General features: G+C 37.9%; 1 protein-coding gene and 1 long non-coding RNA gene across 2 annotated transcripts in view; one reads left to right on the top strand and one right to left on the bottom strand.

Moving 5' to 3' along the window:
* Positions 1-9,339, top strand: part of LOC140168283 (palmitoyltransferase ZDHHC17-like) — a 29,791-nt gene extending 20,452 nt beyond the window's left edge. Inside the window, exons 9-14 of the mRNA XM_072191637.1 lie at positions 776-900; positions 2,838-2,994; positions 4,531-4,614; positions 5,260-5,417; positions 6,079-6,170; positions 6,784-9,339. Of these exons, the coding sequence (XP_072047738.1) occupies positions 776-900; positions 2,838-2,994; positions 4,531-4,614; positions 5,260-5,417; positions 6,079-6,170; positions 6,784-6,949 (782 nt within the window). The 3' untranslated portion in view covers positions 6,950-9,339. The remainder of the gene's footprint in view (positions 1-775; positions 901-2,837; positions 2,995-4,530; positions 4,615-5,259; positions 5,418-6,078; positions 6,171-6,783) is intronic.
* A 2,776-nt stretch (positions 9,340-12,115) lies between these two features.
* LOC140168284 (uncharacterized) lies at positions 12,116-23,693 on the bottom strand. Its single transcript, XR_011861190.1, has 3 exons — positions 23,212-23,693; positions 20,844-20,884; positions 12,116-13,559 (listed from the first exon to the last, which is right to left on the bottom strand). It is a non-coding gene; the product is annotated as an uncharacterized lncRNA (long non-coding RNA).
* Between the last annotated feature and the right edge of the window lie 732 nt (positions 23,694-24,425).

Raw genomic sequence — 24,425 nt, 5'->3', positions numbered from 1 at the left:
TAAATGCACTGTAGAAACTGAAAAAAAGTGTAGTAACTTTGACAGTATTATTAAAGCCCTAGTTCATCAAAGAAATTATTACAAACAAACAAGTACAAACAGAAAGATGACCCATCAAGTGCTTCACAGAAATTAGTTACAAATGTTAAAGCATTAATGGGGCCTAGATTGGGATATTGCAGTTGAAATCCATACACCACCTATGGAAGCTTTGAGCTTAACTCTGTCCACACAGGTGTCGACTGTAGACGACATGAAAAGCATAAATTTCAGAATCGTTACATTTCATGACATTATTTGTAATCAGCATGAAAAATGCATTGAAATGAGTACAAACAAGCCTAGTATTGGTTCAGTGATTCTTAAGATAGCTCTTGATATTTTGAGAAAATATCTCAACATTTTTATGTTGAAGCCTATGGCGAGCATACAGAGCATCAATCTCCCGCACGGAGTGTAGCTTTCAAATGGAGTCGCCCATTCAGGTATAACCCAATTTGATAAACTCACTTCCTGTAAGGTCACGTCTCCCAATGGGGAGGGGTATGGATTTCAACAGGGGTAGCCCATTATCAAACTGAAATTTATTTTTGTAGACATGTTGCATGCTAAAAGCAGTTACTACAGTAGAATAGATTACACCCAGCACACCATTAGGCAGCCATACATCATACATCATCCGGGGTAAAAGGATGTTGGCTGGCTGAGAATAGGCTGTAATTTACAGTAATTTCAAATGCTATGTCAGAATTATTCCTTGACCACTATTCTTCACCTTTTGAAAATATCTGGTTGCGAGCATGGTTTGTTTTAAGTTCAGCAAGCATGTGGTATTACTTTTACAAGTCTTGGAAAAACGATGCAGGGATCATCAAAAGTTCTGAGGAAGACAAAAAGAGGGTAAGATTTATATATGTGACCAGCTCCAACAAAACCTGGAACAAGTCGCCAGGCATGTTTTTGAGTTATAGGCTTTTAAAATACATTCCCATAAAAAAAAAATCAAATTTTGGAATTTTTAATTTCATGGTATTTGACTGTGGGACTAAGTGGACTTTCACATCCTTAGAAGTACTTATTAAAACCAGGAAAACCAAATCCTTGGAAGTACTTATTAAAACCAGGTTTATTTAATCAGTAATTAACAATTGAACTATGATAATCCCTTTTTAATCCTGTGGAAGGCAGAAAACTAATTAGCCCATTACTCAGAATAGTGATTTGGCAAAAATATCAAAGTGTCATTAACAAAATTATCCATATCTTGAAAAGTATTGATGCTATGTATATAATTGTGGTATCATTTTAAAGCTTATTGTCTAGTGCTTACATTTTTATTCAAGTCATGAAATGTCAAAAATGCGACTTGTTCCTGGTTTTGTCAGAACGGGTCACATATTAGTTGTGTGTGAATAATTTCATAAGAAATAGCAGGTTGCGTGGAAAAATGACAAGTTGAGTGGGATCGCAAGAAAGAAATGGCAAATTCCTGTGGTGATTTTCAGGGATTTGTTATGGACCAAAATATCTCCAAACTTGTCTGAAGTTGTTGAAAAATACTACAGTAGGAATTTCAATTGAATGAACACAGCTTTCAACAGCTGTACTCAATCCAACCGAAATCGTATATTGCGTATTTCTAACTACAACATGAACGCACAACGATTCAATAATATAACCAATCAGTTGGCATGGTTGGATTCACTTCCGTGTTAAAGATGCACAGTTGCACACGCTGGTGTACGTCTCGCAGTATACGCAAAAAATTGTCACACTATGTTTGGCTGTGTTCATTCAATTGAAATTTTTAATTTACAAGACAAGTTTAAAAGATTGAACATTAAATATTGCTTAATCCTAAATATATTTGATTTCAAGCAACTTATTTTATATATTAAAAGCAAATAATTGCAATCAATGTCAACTACCTTTGAAATATTTCTTGATAAATTTGAAATTATTATAAAAGTACCCTTTTTTTTTTTTTTTTTTTTTTTTTTTTTTTTTTTTTACGACATGGCATAACTGGGCATTAACAGCAGAGACAAATAAATCATTTAGAAGCTGCTGACGAGGATGCACCCAGAAAGCGATTAACCTCCTGCTAAAGCTGGCCCTCGATCTAATGGCTGGAATTTGGGCAGGTAGAGAATTCCATAATTGGGCTGTAGATGGTAGAAATGATCTTTCATGGCTGACAAGGTTTGATCTTGGGACTTCCACTGCTAGGTCATGGGATCTCACAGACCGTCGCAACCTGGGGTCATGGACATGGATGTCTGGCATCAGCTGGCATAACAACTCAGGGGCCTCCTTGTAAAACATATCACGATGGAAGAGGGTGGCTGCTCCAACTGCCCTCACGGTGGCTCAATGGCTGAATCGATGATCTTCATACTCATTTGTTGGCAGACCAATGACACGCTTAGCTCTATTTTGGATGGAGTCAAGCTGAGCTAGTGAGGTGGGAGTTGCACCAGTCCAAGCACTGCTGGCATATTCCATTTTGATCGTATCATGGCCTTGTAGATGATGGCTCTCTGTGCAGGTAGAATATAGGGCGAAGCTCTTCTGAGGAGTCCCAGTCGCTGACCGGCTGTCTTTGACATTTTGGTGACTACTTGGTTCCAGGACAAGTTGTTATTCAATGTAAGACCTAGAAGGTCCACGCTTTTTAAAAATAGCTTATGTGTGACACGCATCTTTTTCATATATTTGGAATTAAAATCTAGCTTACAATCTAAAGTGATTCCCAAACTTGAATTGCAAGATAATGAATGTCTTCTATTATATTACTAGGAAAATTGTATTAATATTGAGTCATCTTTGTATTTCAGACCATCATAGAGTTGGCTGAGTCAGGGTCATTAAATATAGAAAGATTTTGTACCACTTGTCTCGTCAAAAGGCCTATCCGATCAAAACACTGCTCATACTGTGACCGCTGTGTGGCCAAATTTGACCACCATTGTCCATGGGTGGACAACTGTGTTGGTGAGTATTCACAGCTTTTCCCTCATCAATATGTGAGTGTATTATATTACTGTATGGGTGGATATTTTAGCGAGATTATTTTTTTCATTATAATTTTAACTGAACAGCTTGTGTTATTTTAATTCTTGTTTTTTTTATTTTTTATGTCAAGACATATCAAGGCATTAACAGCTGTTATCATTACGATAAAGCTGACGGGTTGGCGACTTGGTTTCAAGCAACTGCAGGTACACATCAAAGCTATTTGTCAAAAAGAGGCTTTTTGCAAGCTTATTTTGCAGTTCTGAAGTTAATAACCTTGCAAACATTTTCCACAATTCGCCTGTTGAACGGTCATCTCAAAAGGAGGTTCTACCAGCAAAGTGTGTGTTGCATGTGCGTCGCCTCTCAAATGTGCTTTAATTATGCGCTTTGCAAAAAGCCTTCTAGCGTTGCTAGTAAAGCGTGATAAAAAAGAAACAAAAATGCACTTTTTATGCATGCGTTCGCAGGAAGAACCTTGTTTTGGTAGCAAGATGGCGGATCCGTGCAAAGGGAAGTGCCAGGCTGGAAATAGTTTGATTGTGTTGTTTTACAAAATTGGGGTGAGGCGTTGGTCCTTAGGTTTGTTCCAGTCTGGCTTTAGCCCTGGACTTTGTTCGGGACCTTTTAATGAGTTTCAGAGAGTTTGTCAATTTTAAACAATGGTAACAAAATTCTGCAACTTTTTGTGTTTGCCTACCAGGATTCTCTCTAGTTTCCTATCCCATCAAAATAATTGGTGAAGAGAAATGGGAATGTGTTGGTCATTGGGCTATTGCAATTGAAATCCATACACCCCCTATGGAAGACACATGACCGTAATCTCCCACACAGGGAGTCTGAATTTCAAATAGGGTTATCTGAATGGGTGACTCAATTTGAGATCTCTATAATTAAGGTCATGTCTTTCATACACGGTTGTTTGATGTGATCATTTATTAATTTTTATAACAAAAAATTATATAATGTTAAATTCTAGACCTGAATAATACCAACACATGCTATCACATCAACAACCAATATTGATACACATATATTTTGTAGCAAATTTTAACATAGATTTTCGTTTCTATATCAAATTATTCATCTTTTTTTGCGATTTTGTGGTAATTTTCATTCTATAAACTGTACACTTGTGGCCAAATTGAGGGCGCTATTTACATATATCTTAAATTTAAATTAGCCAAATAATATGAGCTACACCTTACATTTCATGATAAAAAATATTTTGAAAATTCCCTTGTCATTTGTTAGTCGTTTTGCTGATGATATAATACCATTATACAAGTCTCTACCCCTTGTAAATATGCTAACAAGATTTAAGATAAATAGCGTCCTCATTGTTCAACTTTTCTTTAAAATGACCCAGTTTTACATGCCATCAAACAACCGTGCATAGAGGGTGTATGGAGGTCAACTGGAATAGCCCATTTGACCCACAATTAGTACAGACATTGTAGAACCTGCTGCTGACTGAATGACTTATCCATTACATGATGTTGTTTTCCTTGTCAGGTGCTGGTAACCATCGTAGTTTCATCCTCTATCTAGGATCTCTTGTTGGTGCTCTGGGTGCTTGGTTGGTAGCTGCAGTCTTCTGTAAGTTGAGTCAAATATTGGGAACAAGTTTGGAATACGTACCCTTCTCACAGTACATATTACAGAATAAAATGCATTATAATACATAGAGGCTAGTGTAAAAGGTATTCCGGAGTTATGCCAAATAGTTTGGTAACTTCCTCAGGTCCTAGGGGATGATTTGAAGAGGCCTCTACTAGACGATTCTGGTATTTAATCCTAGATATTATGTAACAAGAGACGCATGTAGCAGCCGACAGGTGCATCCTTTTGATATGGATGTACACATATGAAGAGGTTTGCTACATCCATTTGGACAACATTGAACAACATGAACAACGTTGAAACATGATTGAATCCATATCATATTCTCCTTTCCAATCTGACACATATGAGCAGTTTGGTTTTAAACTCTCTCATATCCTACAGCAAGCTAGTCACCCTGGCTGGCACTTGTATGTCTACTGCATGCCAACTGTAATTCCAAGATATGTGTGCTATTTCTATGTCTATTGCATATTTTTGCATGGGTAAATAAAATTTGATTAAATGCATACATCACAGGTCGTGTCTGTATTAAAGAAGAGCACATTCAAATGATGAACATACTTAACAGGAAATGTTAAGTAAACTCTTGTATATCTTGTGTTTTCTACATGTATACAGACTTTCAGAGTAACTGCAGTCTAAATTTGGATGAGAATGGTTTTTGGATCACCCTAGGACAGATCTTGTCCTGCTCCCCCTGGGTGGTGTGGATGACACTCAATGATGGTCTATACTTCATCTGGGTCACTACACTGTTTGTTTGTCAAACATATCAGGTAAGTGGTTAAGTGGCCCACTGTATAATAGGTCTTGTCCTGCTCCTTCAGGCTGGTGTGGGAGTTCAATGGTAATTGATACTTCATCTGGGTAGTTGTTTGTCAGGTGAGTGGTGTAGCCCATCGTATGACAGGTCATGTTTTGATCACCCTGTCTAGCTCTGGGTGGTGTGGATGACATTCAATAATTTATAAATGTTAATGTGAATTGCATATCATTGAGGGAATCTGAGAACAGGTGATTTTAAACTCATATCCTAACCCTATAAATCATAACCTTAAACCCTAATCCTTATCAGGGGTGGGGGGGCAGTGATAACTAACTTTAGGCTAGTTCTCTCACTATTCATTGCTACAATCCAAGGCTGAAGTAAAAAGACTAGTTTTTTTGCATCTGACGTCACTGTCAAACAAACTCCCCACAGCCCTTGATTGGATATAGCGCGTAAAAGGAAGGTTATTTCATATGGTGCCATTATCGGTGAAAAGGCAAACGCAGCCTGAATAAATTTACGCAAGCGTAAGTTAGGGACTTTACAGTAACAAAAACAGAATAATTTTTGCCTATTATAAGCCTAGCAAACTTTGGTGTTCGATCCCCCAGTGACCACTACTAATTTATAACAACCTTTAATATGATACAAATGTAATATTCTTACAGGTGTTATATCTTGGGGTAACTACAAATGAGAGAATGAACATTGGCAGATATGCACATCTACACGCAAAGAAAGGACAAAATCATCCATTTGAGTAAGTATATAGCCTCAGGATTTGTTTGCTCTCAAAGTTTCAGAGTTGTTAAGAAGAACCAGATTGTTTTTGATTCTTGTTGCAATGATTATCATTTTCGGAAGCAAAAATTGGAATCATTGTCTTTACTTAAACTTCCTTACCGACTGCCTTAATTATGAGCCCTTGGGTGAGGGTCAAATTGAAGGGTTAAGAATTTTGTTGGCAAGCCAAAATGGGGGGGGCTATTTTCCTGGTCAAAGGGGTGAGTGTAAGAGATTTTTAGCACATTATATAACACACTCTAAAAGGCTTAGGAAAAAAGTAGAGAAATATTCAGATATTCAAATTTTCTGTTCACTCCACTCACATTATATCTAGGCCATTTAAGGATTGGAAATTGGGAACCCATCACCCCAATTATTTACTGTGTGCAACAGGAGGGGCAAAGATTTTTAGCAGGCTGGGGGAAGCAAGTTTTGGCATACCTAGAGGGGTGGTGGAGCAATTTCTGGTATGTCATTTGGAAATCCCCCACTTATAATTATAGCACATATGAACAGTGTTTTTGAGATTTTAAATGCTAACAATTTTGATGAGTCCTTTATTATCTTTTGTTCTCCCACTACTACAGCCGAGGGGTCATCCGAAACACAATAGACTTTTGTGGGTGCGGCTGTTTTGGCCTGTGCAGACCAACAATACTGGACTGGACAAAGCAATACAGTATGGACTTCAACCAGCCTGAGTCAACCAATTTTGTGGACTCAAAAACAAGAGAAAACTTCCAATATGTTTAGCCATGAAGCCGTTTAATGGGCTATTCCAACTGAAATCCATTACCCTCTGTAGAGGACAGGACTTTAATCTCCCAAAAGGCTGCCATCACATAGAAGTATACGGTATTCGCTATACAAAATACGCTCATTCGATCAGTTCACATAGTATACTCCTATGTGAACTCAGCCTGATCGAATGAGCGTATAGCGAATACCGTATACTTCTATGTGATCATAGCCTAAGGGGATGTAGATTTCAAATGAAGTCTCCCATTAGAAATAACCCCATTTGAAATACATACTCCCTGTGTGAAAGATTAAGATAATATCTTCCATAGGGGTTTTATGGATTTCAACTGGAATAGTCCTATGTTATAGGAACTGGGAGTTAGCACAGTTGATTTCCCATTTGTCTTATTTGGGATAGGCCAGTAGAAAGATGTATTGTTGTGCTTTCTTTAATATATATTCGCCAGCGAAGTGTTACGTGTGTAATCGGATTATCACTATGTCAACTGGATCATGCTTTTGAGTTCTGCACCATGATCGAAATGATTGCAACACAAAGTCTATGGCATGTACTATCAATTCCAAAAGGTGCGTGATTCAGTTACCAGGGAGTTACGTAACCACTTCGCTGGCGAATTGGCCCTTTGCACAGATCCACCATGTTGCTACCACAAGATTCTTTGTACAAACATATGATCAAAAGTGCAATTTTGTTTTTCATGATTTTCTTACCTACACACTCACCAGAATGCTGTTACAAAGGTAATTCATGCATGCATATGAATGGTGTAAGCAGCCACACACTTCACAACTGTGCAAAGGGTCAGTAGGGATGAATCCCAGGTTATTAATCGGCATGTAAATTATACCAACATTTTTCATCAAATTTCCAGGGGCCCTGTGGCTGCAGCTGGTATAGCAATCAAGCCCACATAGAGTGATTTTCATGAGAATTTTGCCCGAAAGCCTGCCTTATTTTAAGCTGCTATATTGAGGACTGTGTTATTGCAGGTTACCCAGTGCAAAACCATTTTGCCTCTTGCCCTATCTGCACTTGGTTCCAAGTCTTTTGTAAGGGCATTCACATATTTGATATAGCAACCATAGTTATCTTGGATTTACTCTATTGTAGAATCAAAGATGATTATATACCTAACATCCGTAGGGATAGATCAGTTTCCACCAAACAGGTAGGAACGAAGAGTACTGACACTGCCATGTTTGTGTGTCGTTAATGGAGGGCAACTAGGGTACCTCCTGACAATTTCACTATGACACCCGGCAATGTGTGCTGAGTGCGCAAATCTTTGTAAAGCTCAAGCTCAAATTGTTTGACTTTGCACTCTTGTTGCAAAACGCAGGCGGTTTCACTATGTTCCCTCCATGAGCGACAATCCAAAATGGAGTGTTACCATGGTGTTATACACGAGGCAATTGTGAGTCGATACTCTTTGGGTATAATCTCTGTGGTTTCCCCACAATTTGCAACTTCAGTAACAACTGCACCCCTACCACAAAACAGGATAACAATGTTAGATTGGTATATTAAGTTTAGCTTACCAATGAAAAGTACAATGACGGCACAATATGTTAATGTGAAATGTCACTTGTGATATTAACTGACCTTTGACCCTTCCGAATCCAGTGCCTAATTTGGACATATTCAGACAGTAATTCATCACAATTGTGCATTCTTCCTGTTTCTAAAAATGTGTGTGTGCATTTTTTGTATAATTTTTGTACAAAACTTTCATCTTTTGTTTTTGTTATTTCATGTAGATGTTGTAATAATGTATAGATAGTAATATACAGATAATAGAAATGGAATTTTTATTTAAAATAATGTAAAGGTTTTGCAGCCTTAAAATAGGTGGTGTTGTTTCTCATTTGAATTGTTTTGTTTACTTATTGTTATACATGTATATCAATATTGCTAATCATATATGCTGCTTTAAAACAAATCACTATCTTGGGCTGTTTTCAAACAATAGAAGGAATGATAAACAAAATACTTCTGTAAAAGTGGAAATTTTTGTGTTATCAAGTTTTTGCGCTTGGCCTATTTTGAATTGTTTCCTTCATTTTTAAGTTTGCAATTGTGGCCTGCTACCACAAATTGAACAGAGGCGTGTGAAACTAAGAACACCAACGTAGCAGCCAGGATGTCTCGAAAATACCAATTTGCGACTTGAGTCATTTGGTGGTAGCAGGTCACAATTATAAATTTCTTTACATCGACTTCTACACAAAGAGATATTTTCGTGGGTGGTTTTTTTTCATTGTAGGAACTTGTAACGTGAAAAGCGCAAAATTAAATTTCCACTTTTACAGTAAGAGGTAAGACTAGGAGTCAAGATGAAATGTAGTTAAAGCCAGAAATACAGATACTAGTTTGCATCTGATATCGCCTGTCAATCAAATACTTTACTGCCTATGATTGGTTAGTTGTGCGCAATGCAGAATGTATTCAGCGGTAACTTCATTATACAAAAATGAATTGCAAAAACTGGCAGATGGTGTCAGCACTTTTACATGGCAAAAAAGAACTTTTTAGCCATTGATGACGTAGTGTCTTCAGGAAAGCTTCCATCAGTATAAGACCTAACTATCGTGACCATTTATTTCTGTATTTGAAAGTGCAAAACTAACCATAAGGCACACTTGATTTTGATTTAAACAAATTTTCAGATGGTATGAAAGATGGAGTACCATCTGAAAATTCTGAGGTAGGAACTGTTTCTTTGTATTTGGATCAAAAGTTTAAATCAAAATCAGGGTTTATACCAACACAGATGAACTTTCATGAACATAAGGCACATTGTTATCTGTGTTCAGACATTTCAATCATCACAACAGCTAATATGCAAACCTATTCTTAGTTTAATTGACTGATGGCATCAGACACAAACTAGTACACTGTATCTAAGCTGGTCTCTATAATCCTATGGGAAATCAACTATATTGGATTGTAATTATGGGGACTTAAATGGTGTACTGACAGCTTTTATCTGCGAAGGCTAGATATGGAACAACAATGGCTTGTTAAAACAAGAGCATTACAAAGGTTTGTGTATGTACGCTTAGTAACCATTATCACTACTATACACTACACACACAGCTTTAAAGCAACATGAATAAGGCACCGGTATTCCCGCTAAGGCTGTATGAGACACGGTTGGCCCAGCGGTTCCCCGGGGCGGTTCCAAGAATTAGCGTATTAGCGTGAGAGGGATAACTGCAAGGCACATATCAACATAATGCGAATGTACATTACTTTGGCAGGAAAACTTGCTATGTGTCATTGGTCCTGAACATGTATAAAGCAAAATCTCTTACCTCTAGGCAGGTTTGTTTTAAACATGTTCAAGGGCCACAAGTATGTAGGAAGTTTGTCCTGCCCAACGACAACTATAGTTTTGGTCCAGACTGTCCTAGTCTTAACTATCAGAGAAAATATTAAATCTATATGTACCACTTCTGTATATTCAACACTAGCTCATCACTCAAATATAGCGAGGTAAAATTGAATTGTTGTATTTATGATCAGGTTAAACAAGCACATCTGGCTGAAACTAGAAGTTGTGCATTTTTTTTTCAGCGGCACCATCCCAGCAAACACAAAACGTTTTCGACATCATTCGCAAAAGGTTAGAAAAGGTTGCCAGAAAACGTTTAAATGTCTGGTTATATAAAGGGTATATTAAGGGTATAAAACGTTTTCATAACATTCAAAAACATTAGTTGATAATCTGCTGCAAATATTCTAACATAATGTTATTTAAGTGTTGACAAAATATTTGGCAAAAAATGTTTGCAAAAAATATTGAACAATAACATTTTGAAAACATTTTAAAAATATTGTTGTAGTGTGTTTTCATACAAAACGTTTTAAAACTTTTCCACGGCCTTTATATAACTCGACATTTAATGTTATTAAAACGTTTTATCTAAACCAAAACCCCAAATATAACATGTTTAAAACGTGTTAAAAACATTTTTGTGTTTGCTGTGATACCATTCCTACATGTTTGTTTTTGCTGAGGTAACTGTACACTCAATGATTTGCCCAATTATAGTAGAAATTTCATTTGAATACATATGATCTTTCATGGTATTTACTAATTGCATGAATAGTGTTGGGTAGTTGGATCCCCCCTGTAATGGGCTATACACCCCTTATGGAAGACATGACCCTAATCTTCAACAAAGGGAGTGTGAATTTCAAATGAGGCTACCTGAATGGATGACTCCATTTGAAATCTACACTTCCTGCCTGGAAGATTACAGTCATGTCTTTCATAGTGGGTGTATGGATTTCAACTGGAATAGCTACCTTCTGGAATCGACTTTGAAATCTTTCATGAAGTGTGAGAATTATGTCACTGATCAGTGACATAATTCTCACACTTCATGTCAAACTCTTTGCAAACTTGCTCTACCCCTTGAAAAATACATCTCGCACCACTAAATGAAGACTGTTGATCAGACAAAAACATGAATCATGATATGCAATAAATAATATGACCGTGCTTGTGTATTAAATTTATTCAGAGTATCAAGAAAAGAGTATATGACATCGATATGAAATAAGTGTTGACAATCCGTTAAAAAATGTTATTGTCTAATATGTGACACGATCTGGTCCATGGAGTCCAAAGGCAGCAAATTTGAAATTGAGATAAAGGCAAACATGAACTGAGCTCAAAAAGAAACTTATAATTTTTCACAAGGTCATATCTTGAAATCCTGTCCATCAAATTGAACCAAAATTACACAGATTTACTTCAATACTCTACTCTTAACACATGTCAGTAACCAAGCAGTTATCCAACTGACACAACAGCAAAATGCACTGACATGGGACAGCTTCCTGGACCACATTCACAGCCCAGCCCTGTTTCATGAAAAAAGTGTATGAAAAGCAGAAAGCAGCATCGTTTTATCATCTGTGCAAGGATCTTGTATGCATTCTCACAGATTTTTTGTCCTGGGTGCCAAATGTTGGGCTGTGAAAGTGAAGGAAGTCCAGGAAGCTGTCCCATGACAGTGCATTTTGCTGTTGTGTCAGTTGGACAACTGCTTGGTTACTGACATGTGTTTTGAGTAGAGTATTAAGGTAATCCTGTGTGTAATTTTGGTTCATTTTGATTGACAGGATTTCAAGATATGACCTTGTGAAAAATTATAAGTTTCTTTTTGAGCTCAGTTTATATGTATGGAGTAAAAAACAGTAAAATAGAAAAATACACATCTCAAAACTTCTGAACTTTAGAGTATGCTAGTCCTTTGGTGTTTTCGGTATATGATAGCTTAATGTTTGTGCAAAGTAGAAGATAATAATTATAGTAACTCAATTTTTGAAAATGCTTCCTTTGGCCTCCACGAACCAGATCGTGTCACATATTTTATTGCAAAAAATTTGGCTGACAATTTTGACATGGTATGTCGATATGTCTAAAGTTCTTAAATTGGTAGGCCTATATTGACGGGTGTACAGTTTTCATTTTCTCAGTGGTACACCCCTGCTCAAACTAAACTAAACGTGTGTAACCCCCTGGACGAATATACCACACGTAGTATATTCATCCCAGATGTAACAAACTGTTATGTTTTGGAAATACACATGCTTTTTTTTTAGTTACCATGTATTTATGTCAAATTCCGACATGAATTCCTTGTCACTCTACCCTCCTTCACAGTATTCCATGGTTGCAAGGCTTAAACAGTCAAAGTTGGGTATTGGTAACTTCTTGCTATACACTGAAGAATACATTAAATGATTAAAGTCTTGACTGCCTCATGAGTGGATTTATGCATAGGTCAGAAAATAATCTTTTGAGGAGGTATGGTGTTACAGAAAGAATGTTTAGTATATAAATATACATGCATTTATGTACCTGTGCTTACCAGAAGAAACCTTTTCAATAATAAAGTAAAGAAATATCAGTAATATGATTCAGTGAGTTCATCTAAAGAGTGATTTAACTTGGCTTGAATCTGATACATCACAGGTCTTTAACGTTTAAGAATGGGCTGTAAAATGTGTCTTGGTCTCAGAACAAAATGATAGAAAAATAAACGAAATACAAACAGTTTGTGTGTTTGGTTGCATTCATTGTGTTGAAATGAAAGGAACAAATGATGTATGCCTATGTTATAAGTTGGCCATGAAATATGAAGTTGACAAGTTAGGCAAAGCGACAAAACTTTGTAAATCACATTGTCAAGAGCAGTAATAAAAAGCTAAACCAATGCTAATTAAATACCGGTACATAATGAAGTGCTACCCTTTATCCCGGTTTTTTTTACATGGATGGTTAATACAAACACGGTCAATTGCAATCGCAGGTTCAATTCTGGTTTCATCCACCGTTCACCCCCCTTCTTATAATTTAGACTTTTAAGTTTTCTCCTGTGAGCCCAATATGTTTGTATGTTTTGAGTTCAGCTTCAGCTCTCTTCAGAAACGCTTTGGACCAATTTTCACAAACTTGATCCTTTCTTTGTCGGGAACATCGGTTGTCTGATCAACGAGTCCATACGAAGCGCGAAATCGATGTGCATGTAGATTTGTATGGAATACCAGGCCTTGCGATGTCGTACAACCTTGTTCCTTAGCATGCTAGATTGAAAGAAAAAGAGAAACATCAAGATCAAATCACTTTAATCAAAACGCAATAAACTTTCGGGAGATTTTGTTCAAGTAATTAAAGCCATAATGTAGGATCTTATAATATGAAATTGGTTAATTTTTTCCAAACCTGATTTTTTAGCATATTTGTAATGTTTACACATGTCCCAACTTACACCTAAATGGAATCGGCCAAATTTGTTGTGTTTGTAGGTCAACAGAACAAAGTTCGACATAATGTCATAATTCAAAGAATTATGAATATGTCCTCCCATATAGAACTGCATGTTAAACAGTAGGGTTTCTTTCACTTTACCATGTTATTTCAGCTCAAAATGGACAGAAATCCTTCCCGATAATTATTGATGTGCTGTATAGTTTTGTGTCATGTTACTTGCATATTTATGAATATTAATAAGCTTATTTGCATATTTTGCCTAAATTTTCATTAATCCACTCTGCAGCTTAAATGCAATAACCGAACAACTTCAAACTTGGTTTGGTGATTGGATATGGTGGTATGTTATTTGCATATTTATGAATATTAATGAGCTTATTTGCATATGGAATATTATTTGTGTTTACAAACCTTTGTTATTTGCACACCTGTGTGTGGGGCCACCTTAATTACGAACCGCGTAATTCTAGTTTGTTTGTTTTTTATATGAATAAAAATCAATAAATATTGAACGATTAAAAAAAGTCTGCCTGGTTTAAACCGGCAAAAATTTGGCAAAAACTCACATATCGTTAGTCAAATATTAAAAAGTAACACAGAAAAGCTTAACTGTGACACACAACTTTCAATAAATCATTCAACATTATTTTTGTCTCATCAAGTCCTAATGAAAAAGTTTTGAATTTAATATGCCGCATTTCAGTTAAATGCACTAGTAAGCAATGATGAAAACCCATGCCTTTTATTTCTTAATATTCTACTTAAAATTACAAACTCTGGCCTTGTTACACTCATGAAAGTAGTGTTGAAACGTAATAATTCGTTTTGAGATGAAAAAAAAGTGAACTATTTATCAGTTTTTTAGTTTTTGCCAATTTTGCTGGCAAAAACTGTTTTTGCGTTTAAAACCACGGTTTTTCCACCTGCGGCAAAAACCTGCGAACCCTGCCTAACCAAAGAGTTCTTTCAAATCCAAACCATCAAATTACAGGCCCTAAATCCTGTATTTTACGGAAGAGAGAGAGAGAGAGAAATCCATGACAGCTGATATCAGTCATCACATTGTGGGCACCGACCGGAGACCATGATTTGGTGGTGGGGTGGTTGGGGTGGGGGCACCGGGTCTGATGGGGGGCAGGGATGGATTTAACAGTGGCCCGGTGGCCCGGGGCCAGTGGATTTTGCATCGGGCCAGTAAACTTCCAACAACGCTGGCCCGGCGGGCCACTAGATTTTTGAGCCAACACATGAGACAAGATATAATCAGTCATGGACATTATTTACATAGTTTCTGCTCCGCCAGTCACCTGTAATTTATATCTTTATTCAATGATTTTTCGTATATTTATATTCTTATTTTTGCATTTCTAGCAAGTTGGAAACATACGGCCGCTTTTTACGGCGATAGTAGGCCTACGTAGCCTACTACTTCCAAGCTCTATCTGATGATGATAGCGATATCGCATCATATTTGAAACTTTGTCAACTTTTGGAACTAACAAAGGCAGGACCAGTGGCGTAACTACGGGGGTCAGAGGGGGGCAACATGCCCCGGGCGCCACCCTTAGGGGGCACCACATTGACCAATTCAGCATCGATTCTGCGCCCCTCCAAGCGATGAAAGTCAAAATTTTGCGCGCTTTGCGCGCATTTCAGCACAAAATCAATTGTAAGAACATTTTAAGACAGATATTCAACATCTAGTAACCAAAATTAATTAGTGTATAGGCCTTATTTGTCCACATTTTCGCGCGTTAAGGTTTGCTTGACTTTAAGGACTCGGATAGCGACATTTCCACATATTTTTTGTGGGACTTTAGAGCACATCAGACATATCGAATTGCATTTTGAAAACGAGGAATGTCCTTCTGATATCAAATAATTTTGATTTTTTTAAATTTGTGATATACCGGCAATACACATTTTATGGCAAATTATTTAAAATTGATATAGATTTTCCCCCTAAACACCAAGAAAAAAAATCAGGCTTTTTTTTTTTTTTTTAATTTTGAACATATTGAAAAAGCTGGGCCAGTAAATTTATTGCAGGGCCACTAGATCTGCCATACCACTGGCCCGGAGGGCCAGTAGAAAACTGAAACTTAAGTCTGTCCCGGGGGGGTAGTTCACCACGTAAACTTGTATGGCTCAAAATTCGGACCGCTCGCATGGACAGATAGTATCAGTTTGTGAATGAGGACATCGTATAAGTTCCTTGTACTAGGGGGAGGCACAAGCCGTTTTTCGGCAATTTTCAGTGGGATTTTCTAATTTTTCAGTCGATGGGGGGTACTCAAGTTTGGTTTTGGTAAGGGGTGTGCCGCTGAGAATTTGAAAGTGGACCGATCAATATACCAAGTTTTCTAGAAATTTGGACCCATCGATATATACCAAAAGTCAATATTTTTGGCCCAAACCCAAATTGTCTTAGTTTTTGCAAATTTTCGCCAAAATGTTGGCGAAATTAAAACAAGTATTCCTGAAAAAAATTGGTGTCAGTTCCAATTTACAATGTAACTATTATTTTAATGTAATGTTAAAGAGAAGTTTTGCACTGCAGCACTGACAGAACATTTAGTGGTAGTTCATTTTATCATTAAATAGGCCTAATTATACACTTACATAGGCGTGCGTGTTTTGGCGCAACGTCAGCCTTCTATTCTTCAAGTTTTTTCACAGGAGGAAGATGGCGAATTTCATCATTCGATATCAGCAAAGTATCAGGCCCTTGCAACTCCTATACCAGCGCAATACAAAAAGATTTTTGTTTAATTAACACTGGACATGCTGGATGTTTTTATAAAAATATTGTATGTTATGAAGAAGGGGCTGGTGGTTTATTTGTGTAAAGGTCAAAATAGGATTCGGATAGGGTCAGGACTCTGTTTTGTCATCTTCCTTCTGTGGGTCTTTGAACCTGCTCATTGTCTGGTGTGTTGGGTTTTTTTTGGTTTTTTTTAATTTTGATTTTGAAATGGAGCCTTCATCTTTGGTTCGAGTTGTATTTTTTCCTGAATGTATTTTAATGCTTTCTCTCCCCCACCAGCTCTAAGTACTGATAAAATACAAAAAACTGAAAAGAAAAAAAAAAAAAAAAAAAAAAAGATGTGGACACCGTCAGTTCCCCCGTGTATTATCCGCCGGCGCCATTATCACGTGACTGTAGAAAATGCTGCTGCCACCAGATATAGGCTAAGTAAAACAGCGTATTACTATCAAGACTTACGTCGATATTACCAAGACAGAGATAAGTGTCTGACGTCATCTGTCAAAGTCGTGATGACTTGCAAAACTCGGCGGTAAATCGGGCCATGATTTTAAGCTTATTGTTAATTTTGCACCTTCAAACATACAAACCATCTCAAAAGTTAGCTCTTTATAGTAGGAAACCTTTTTGGGCGAAGGCACCATGTCAAAAATGCCTAGAAAAGTTGCTTTTTGCTTTGTAAAAGTACGTAATTTTTCGGCACTTCCTGGTCAGCATGGAAGCAGGTGGATTCGGCCAAATCAATTCGTCCACAGTTGACTTGGCTATATGCCAATTCATGCATTTGGCCCCAAGCTAAGTCAGCCACAAACTAATTCGATATTGACCAAAAGGGATAAACGATTTAATATGTTAATGAATATATGTGACCGTCCATCTCGAAACAGCTGTAAAGTCGGCTCGCGGTCAATTTTGTTTTATTTCGTGTTTAGAAAATATATCATCAGCTTTAAAATGAAAAATCATTTGACTCCAAACGATATCCAGAAGTAAAACAAAAGAGGGTTAAGTGCACAACGTACAAAAAAGTGACTATATCTCATTAACCGATGATCCTACAGATATGCGACCACTGACTTTTTTGTTCCTTATGACCAAGGGAAAAGTTTGACATATCTCACGACTCTGTAGGAAATGATGTACATCATCATCATCATACATCATCATTTTATTTTCATTCAAATCAACATACAAAATATAAAAGACACAACATTTGAATGAGGAGATGCTCAAAAGGCCCAAAGGCCTGAAGCGAGCACCCCTTACACTGCCTTAAGTTACAACATACAATTACACAAAGTTAACAAATAAAAGAAAAAAGAAAGAGGAGAAGAACATGCAAAGAAAGACTCCAATATAAATATTTATAACATTTCATATAGATATTCCACAGTCCACACAATAAATTGATAGTTGGAGTGGAGATGGGGGGTGGGGTGGGGGATGGGTGAGGTCATTAAATAATCCCTAAATATTAGATGTAATTTTTTATTAGACTTTTCTTTATTTGTAACTTAAACTGGTTTACTGATTTTGCCATCTTTATATATTTATCAGTAATATTCCATTTCCTAGGACCGGAAGCCCGTGTTGTGAGGGCCACAAACTGCGGCTACGTACAGATACGCGAACGCTGACTTGTTTTGTTCTTTATGACCAGAGGAAAAGTTCGACATCGCACGAGGATATTTGGTTTAAAAGATAGAGGGTTATTGCACAAAGTACAACGAATTGGTTTGTGACCGAATGCAAGACATCAATTCATCTAAATATACAGATTTGGTGTAAAAACAACGGTTATGGAGAAAATCACGAAATAGTTAAATTTGGCCAACTTTTTTGTACATCAATATACAGGGTTCGAATTGGCATGTGGGCGATTTGGTTTGGGGCTGAATTGACGAATAGTATCGATATCGATATTGATATTTTTACAGAGCACGTGATATTTCGATATGATGATTCGAATTGTCACGTGATCGTCAAACCTGTACTAAAGGTGTCAGTTCTGCAGGAACTTCTGCAGGAACTGACACAAAAATTTGGCTAGATCGAGGTAAAATTGAAAAATACAGAAAAATTTGAAAAAAGGACCGATCCATATACCATAATTGGCTTAGAAAAAGTGAGGGGTCATTGATATACGTCGTACCAAATGGCTAAAAATGCTACCCATGTTTGCGATACGTCCCAGTACTTTACTGAGTACATCCCCCTGCCCCATGCTGATATTTTCCTATGGTAACATTCATTGGAAATCGTTTAGAAATAAGATATAGTTAGGGGAAAAAGTTCAATTTGGTGACCACTCTCTGGCTAGTAAGGTTTGACGATTGATTCGACTTCTATGGACCATTTAGAAAAAAATTAGCCACCATGTCCCTCGCGAAAATCCCGGCATTTTTCGCTAGAGGCCAAAATCCAAAATGGCCGCCGCCACCATTTTGAAAATTTAAGTTTTGAACCAGAGCACCTATAATCATGCACAAAGACACTTTTTCGGATATGTCGAGTACAAGGATTCCGACTGACATTACGGCATCATTTTCACCCAGAAATCCAAGATGGTGGCCGGCACCATCTTGAAAAATTTAGTTTTGAACAAGAGGACCTAAAATCGTGTACAAAGACACTTTTTTGTATTAAGTCGACCACAAGGATTTCAAATTTGACATTACTTTGACATTACGAACTCATATTTACCCAGAAATCCAAGATGGTGGCCGCCGCGGCGGCCATCTTGAAAAAAATAAGTTTTGAACCAGATTACCTAAAATCGTGTACAAAGACACTTTTTCCGGTAAGTCGACCCCAAGAAATCCGAATCTGACATTAATTTGACGTTACAACATAATTTTTGCCCAGAAATCCAAGATGCCCCCCATTTGGTAGAGCGTAAATATTATTTTTGAATGAGAGCAGAAGCATAAGTGTGTCATTTCCGCCTTATCTGGGGTTCATGTCTCTTATATGGGGTTTAAACTGCTTGGGTTTACATCCCTTATCTAGGGATAAGGCGCCTTATCTGTGGTAGACGGCCTTATCCTGGGTTTACGTTCCTTACCTTTGGCTAAGATGCCTTAACCTTAGCATATCGCAGTCTAAAACCAGATAAGGCATATAAACCCCAGATAATGCGCCGTAACCCCAGATAAGCGACGTAGACCCCAGATAAAGCAGTCTAAACCCCAAATAAGGTGCCTTAACCCTAAATAAGGAACATAAACCCTAGAAAAGGCATCTAAACCCCACATAAGGTGCCTTAACACCAGATAAGGGTCGTAAACCTCATAAGGCATCTAAACCCAAGATAAGGCGCCTTAACCCCAGATAAGAGACGTAAACTCAGATATATGGCAGTCCTCTTGTTCAAAACTAAATTTTTCAAGATGGTGCCGGCCACCATCTTGGGTGAAAATGATGCCGTAATGTCAAACCGTGTCAGAATCGGAATCCTTGTACTCGACATATCCGAAAAAGTGTCTTTGTGCATATGATTATAGGTGCTCTGGTTTAGCACTGGCTTCTGTGCTGTAGGCCTACTCTGATACCTGTATGGTGATTTTCCAACTGTAGCCTCGCTACGGTCGGTGCTCGCTCCGCTCGCTATTCGAGAGGCGTCGCGGTTTGTGGAACGGGGCTAGTTACTTAAATTTTCAAAATGGTGGCGGCGGCCATTTTGGATTTTGGCCTCTGAGCGAAAAATGCCGGGATTTTCGCGAGGGACATGGTGGCTATTTTATTTCTAAATGGTCCATAGAAGTCGAATCAATCGTCAAACCTTACTAACCAGAGAGTGGTCACCAAATTGAACTTTTTCACCTAACTAATAATTCGAGAAAGTCATGTCGCCGACAATTATACTACCATATAATCGCATCAGAATCTCGTGCTCATAATATAAGGCTAAAACAAGAAATGTCTTTAAAAAAGACAACGCCATGTATGAAGATCATGTTTCATAATTTTCATAATAAGTCACAATATATGAGATATGGGGCTCATGAATACTTGTACTATAGAGTATATCCCTGGGGCTATCAGTGTACCAACTCAGGGCCCTGAGGCTGCTTCATTTGATGAGAAACGGCATACTTTGTATTTTTACATTTTTCCCTTTTTCCAGGGTAAAAAATAGTCTATTGTTCACCCATTTTTTTTTTTAATTGACAACCCCTTCCGTCTAACTACATGAACCGACGGCCCGGGCGACGGCCATGATGAGCCCCCCCCGGAACCCCCACTGGCTACCCAACTTCTGGGATATGATTACAAGTATATCATAATCTACGGAGAGAATAGACCGCGTGAAAAGAGCTGCGCTACATACCAGAAATGATGCGTCCACTAGAGCCTTTCCAAGGTGATGACCTGCAAAGCAAAAATAAATCATTTAGGCCAAATTCAACCATGGGCAGGGAAAAAAACCTTTTTTGTGTCTTTACCCTTGAACATGTGTATATGAGGCATATTTTGGAAATGAGAAAATGGTTAAAGTATGTTTTTAACAAATTAATAGAGTAGGGCAAAGTACACTGACCATTATATGCCTTTTGTTTGAAGCAACTCGGACATATGGTTTTCATAATATATCAATTTATATTTTCTTTATATCTTATTGTTTTTATCAATAATCAATGTAGTTAAAGGGGCATTTCGTGATCCACAGCTTCATGTCCCCACTTTTCCCAAAAAAAAGTTGAGATTTTTACACCACTGGATACCTCGGGCTACATAATGTTTACGTACCAAATATTTCTTGCAGATTAATTCGTTTAGCAAAAATATCGCCAAATTTGAATTTCGTTCTGGTGCACCAGAACGAAATTACAACACATTGTCTATGGAGCAGTGTAATACACATAATCATGCATAACTCGCAAACGCAAAATCGGAATCAACTGAAATTTTGGAAATACGCTTTTTTCGTGGATATCTACTGGAAAATGTCATAAAAAGAGGATGCTAGGATCACGAAATCCTCCTTTAATGAGTTAATTAATACTAGGCGGTTACCCGTATTTGGCGGTTCTCGGCTGTCGCGATTACCTGGCTGATGGTGACTGTACTCACCAAGTTTTATGCCCATAGGACAGTTTTTACTAATTTGACCTCAGATGACCCCTTGTGACCTCGAAATGATAGTAAGATGGCTGGAAAGGTTCATTAATATGTAACTTATGAATTTGTGCCAACACTTTGCTAACAATCAATGCATAAATGTTCAGGGAACTTTTATTTTGTATATTTTGCCTTGAAACTTGGTCAAAGTGTTTCTAATATTTATGTTCTAATGTATTATATATATGAAAGTTATTATACTTAGTTCTCTGGGTTAATAGGATGAACAAATTTTAATCTTTCCCCAGAGTAGGCCAGTACACATAAACGTTGAAAAAAAAACCCAGTGCATCCGGCCGGATTCGAACCGGCGACCTTCGTATTACCAGCACGACGCTCTAACCAACTGAGCTAAACTAAAGAGGCACGTTGGAGAAGAGCGGAAGATATTAAATTAGCTACCAGATGCATCATTAATTTCATGACTATGATATTTAGTTGTGGAAAAACATTACTTTAATATTTTGGCGGGATTATTTCTCGCCAAAAATTTCAACCAAAAAGAGAAAGTAGGGGAGAGCGGGGAGTGTTCGCCCTAGGGGGTAGGTTCGCCCACCCCTTGTTTCTCAGCACTACGGCTATCGGGGAATTTGGTGATGGCAAAATTAGGTGACAAAGGTCATTATAAACTTCTCATATTAGCTACGTGGCATATAGGGACGTGTTCATCGAACTGCAGCCAAAACAAAAATTTACACCAAAACGTAACTTTTTTTTGCATTAATAATGTTGTATTATCATTAATACATAAATACAGATGGTTTTAATGGAAATCTGTATTGGGAACATATGGGATTTGTCAAAGATTAAATGCAGTTATAAACTCCTTATTCGATTTGTATTTTGCATTACCCTTAAGAAAATACAAAAATGTGCACAAGGGGCACGTTCGCCCTTTGAGGATGGGGCATGTTCGCCCTATATCTTCCCAGGCGGACTTACCCCAAACTGGAGGGCGGACCTGCCCCATCCGCGTATTATGCAAAATATTGATAATCATACCATTAAACAAGGTAAAACAACTGAAAAGCATGTTTTTTTAAAGTTATGTGGTATCAGTATTGCTCATACCACCGTTTATTTCCTAATCCATAATCTCCCCGAAGTTGTAAACATGATACGTTTAAACTCACTTTGGACCCCTACATTTTACCCTGACCCGACCCCTGCAACAAATTTAGTGACTCCCCAGAAGAGAATGAATGCCCTGTATACCCTTGCTAAATGTTTGCATTGAATATGTTATTGTTATGCAATGTTTAAACCTTTTTTGGGGATTAGGGTGAACTTACCCCACCATATGGGCGAACCTGCCCCAATGTGGGGCAAGTTCGCCACTTTGCAAAACTTTTTTGTTTGCTCTATCCTGTTGTTATTGTAAGCCCTATAGTTCTGGGATTGTGGCCGTATATAGCTAAGACATAGGGCTTTCACATGGGCTAATCAGGTCATCCCTAACCTTAAAATTGACATCGCTAGGCTGGTCAGAAAAAAATAGGGCGAACACTCCCCGCTCTCCCCTACCCTTAAACTCACGCTGTACGTGAGATTGGCAACCCTGACAATGATCATTTTACCTCTGTGTTCTGGCTTCACGAAATATGCAAGAGCAGATATCGTTCTTCCTCCATAAACGTCATAGAAAAAGGCGTACATGGCAAGGCCTACAATTTCCTTTCCTTGATGTGAATCTTGATCGTGATGGTTAATACATGCTACCCTGTAAACACGATGCCGTCGGCCCGACGTAGGCGACTGGTCGGCGAAGTCGGCAAGGGGTCGGGGTCCTGCTGAAGTAGTCGGGCGGACATCGGCCCTACGTCACTAAGTGAACGTCGGCCTGCTGACTTTGGGGCGACGTCGGGTTGAGGTCGGCCCTACGTCACTAAGTGAATGTCGGCCCGCTGACTTTGGGGCGACGTCGGGTTGAGGTCGGTGAAATTCATCAAATCTTTGATGTTGGGCCAATGTTTTTAATCCATCCATTGACTAATTTTTTTATTTTTACATGTATATTACTTTATAAAGAAAACAAATCAACAAATTTAGTAAATGTTATCAATATTTACAGTAAATTTGGTCAATATCCTTTAAATAATACACTTTAGCAGGTTTAGCCATCAAAATATAGCTTATATTAACTTAAAACACTTACATTACGTCGGCCGGTGGTCGAACCGAAGTCGGGCCGACCTCGTCGGCAGGACATATACCCAATGAGCAGCCGACATCTGAGCCGACGTTCAGCCACCGTCCATGGCGACCAATACCCGACGTCGGGCCAACCTCTTTGTGTTATCAGGGTACGATACAGTGGTACCATGGACGAGGCCCAAAACCATCCGAGATTAGCTCTAAAACAGAGAATGATATTATGTAAAAAAGTCAGTCAGTTTTGAACATTAATGGAATTCATCAGTATGTATACAACCAAGGAGGATTTAATAAGAATGGAGGAGCAATAGATTACGTAACGCATTGTTCCTTTGTGCCGAAACTATTCATCGAGAGGTACCTTTTGTTCAAGACAAAAGGGTTCCGCCATTAAATCGGTAACTGACCTGACACAATATAAACGCTTTACCAGGCAGCCTACTGTCAATTAGGTCATCAAAAGAAAGGTATGTGAAAGCGCCAATATGAGCGAGGTACCTTTTGTTCTCATACAGCCCACGGGTTTAAGGAGTAGCCGCAAGCACAAAAAGGCACACTTACCGTCGTTTTATCTTTTCAGTTTCTGTTTCCGTATCCGTATCCATTTTTGTAAGTCATTGTTATTCTGAAGTGGTAG

Source organism: Amphiura filiformis, chromosome 13 (assembly GCF_039555335.1).
Source record: "Amphiura filiformis chromosome 13, Afil_fr2py, whole genome shotgun sequence".
Lineage (NCBI taxonomy): Eukaryota > Metazoa > Echinodermata > Ophiuroidea > Amphilepidida > Amphiuridae > Amphiura > Amphiura filiformis.
Note: the sequence above shows the minus strand (reverse complement) of the source record. Positions and strands in the feature narration are given on the sequence as shown.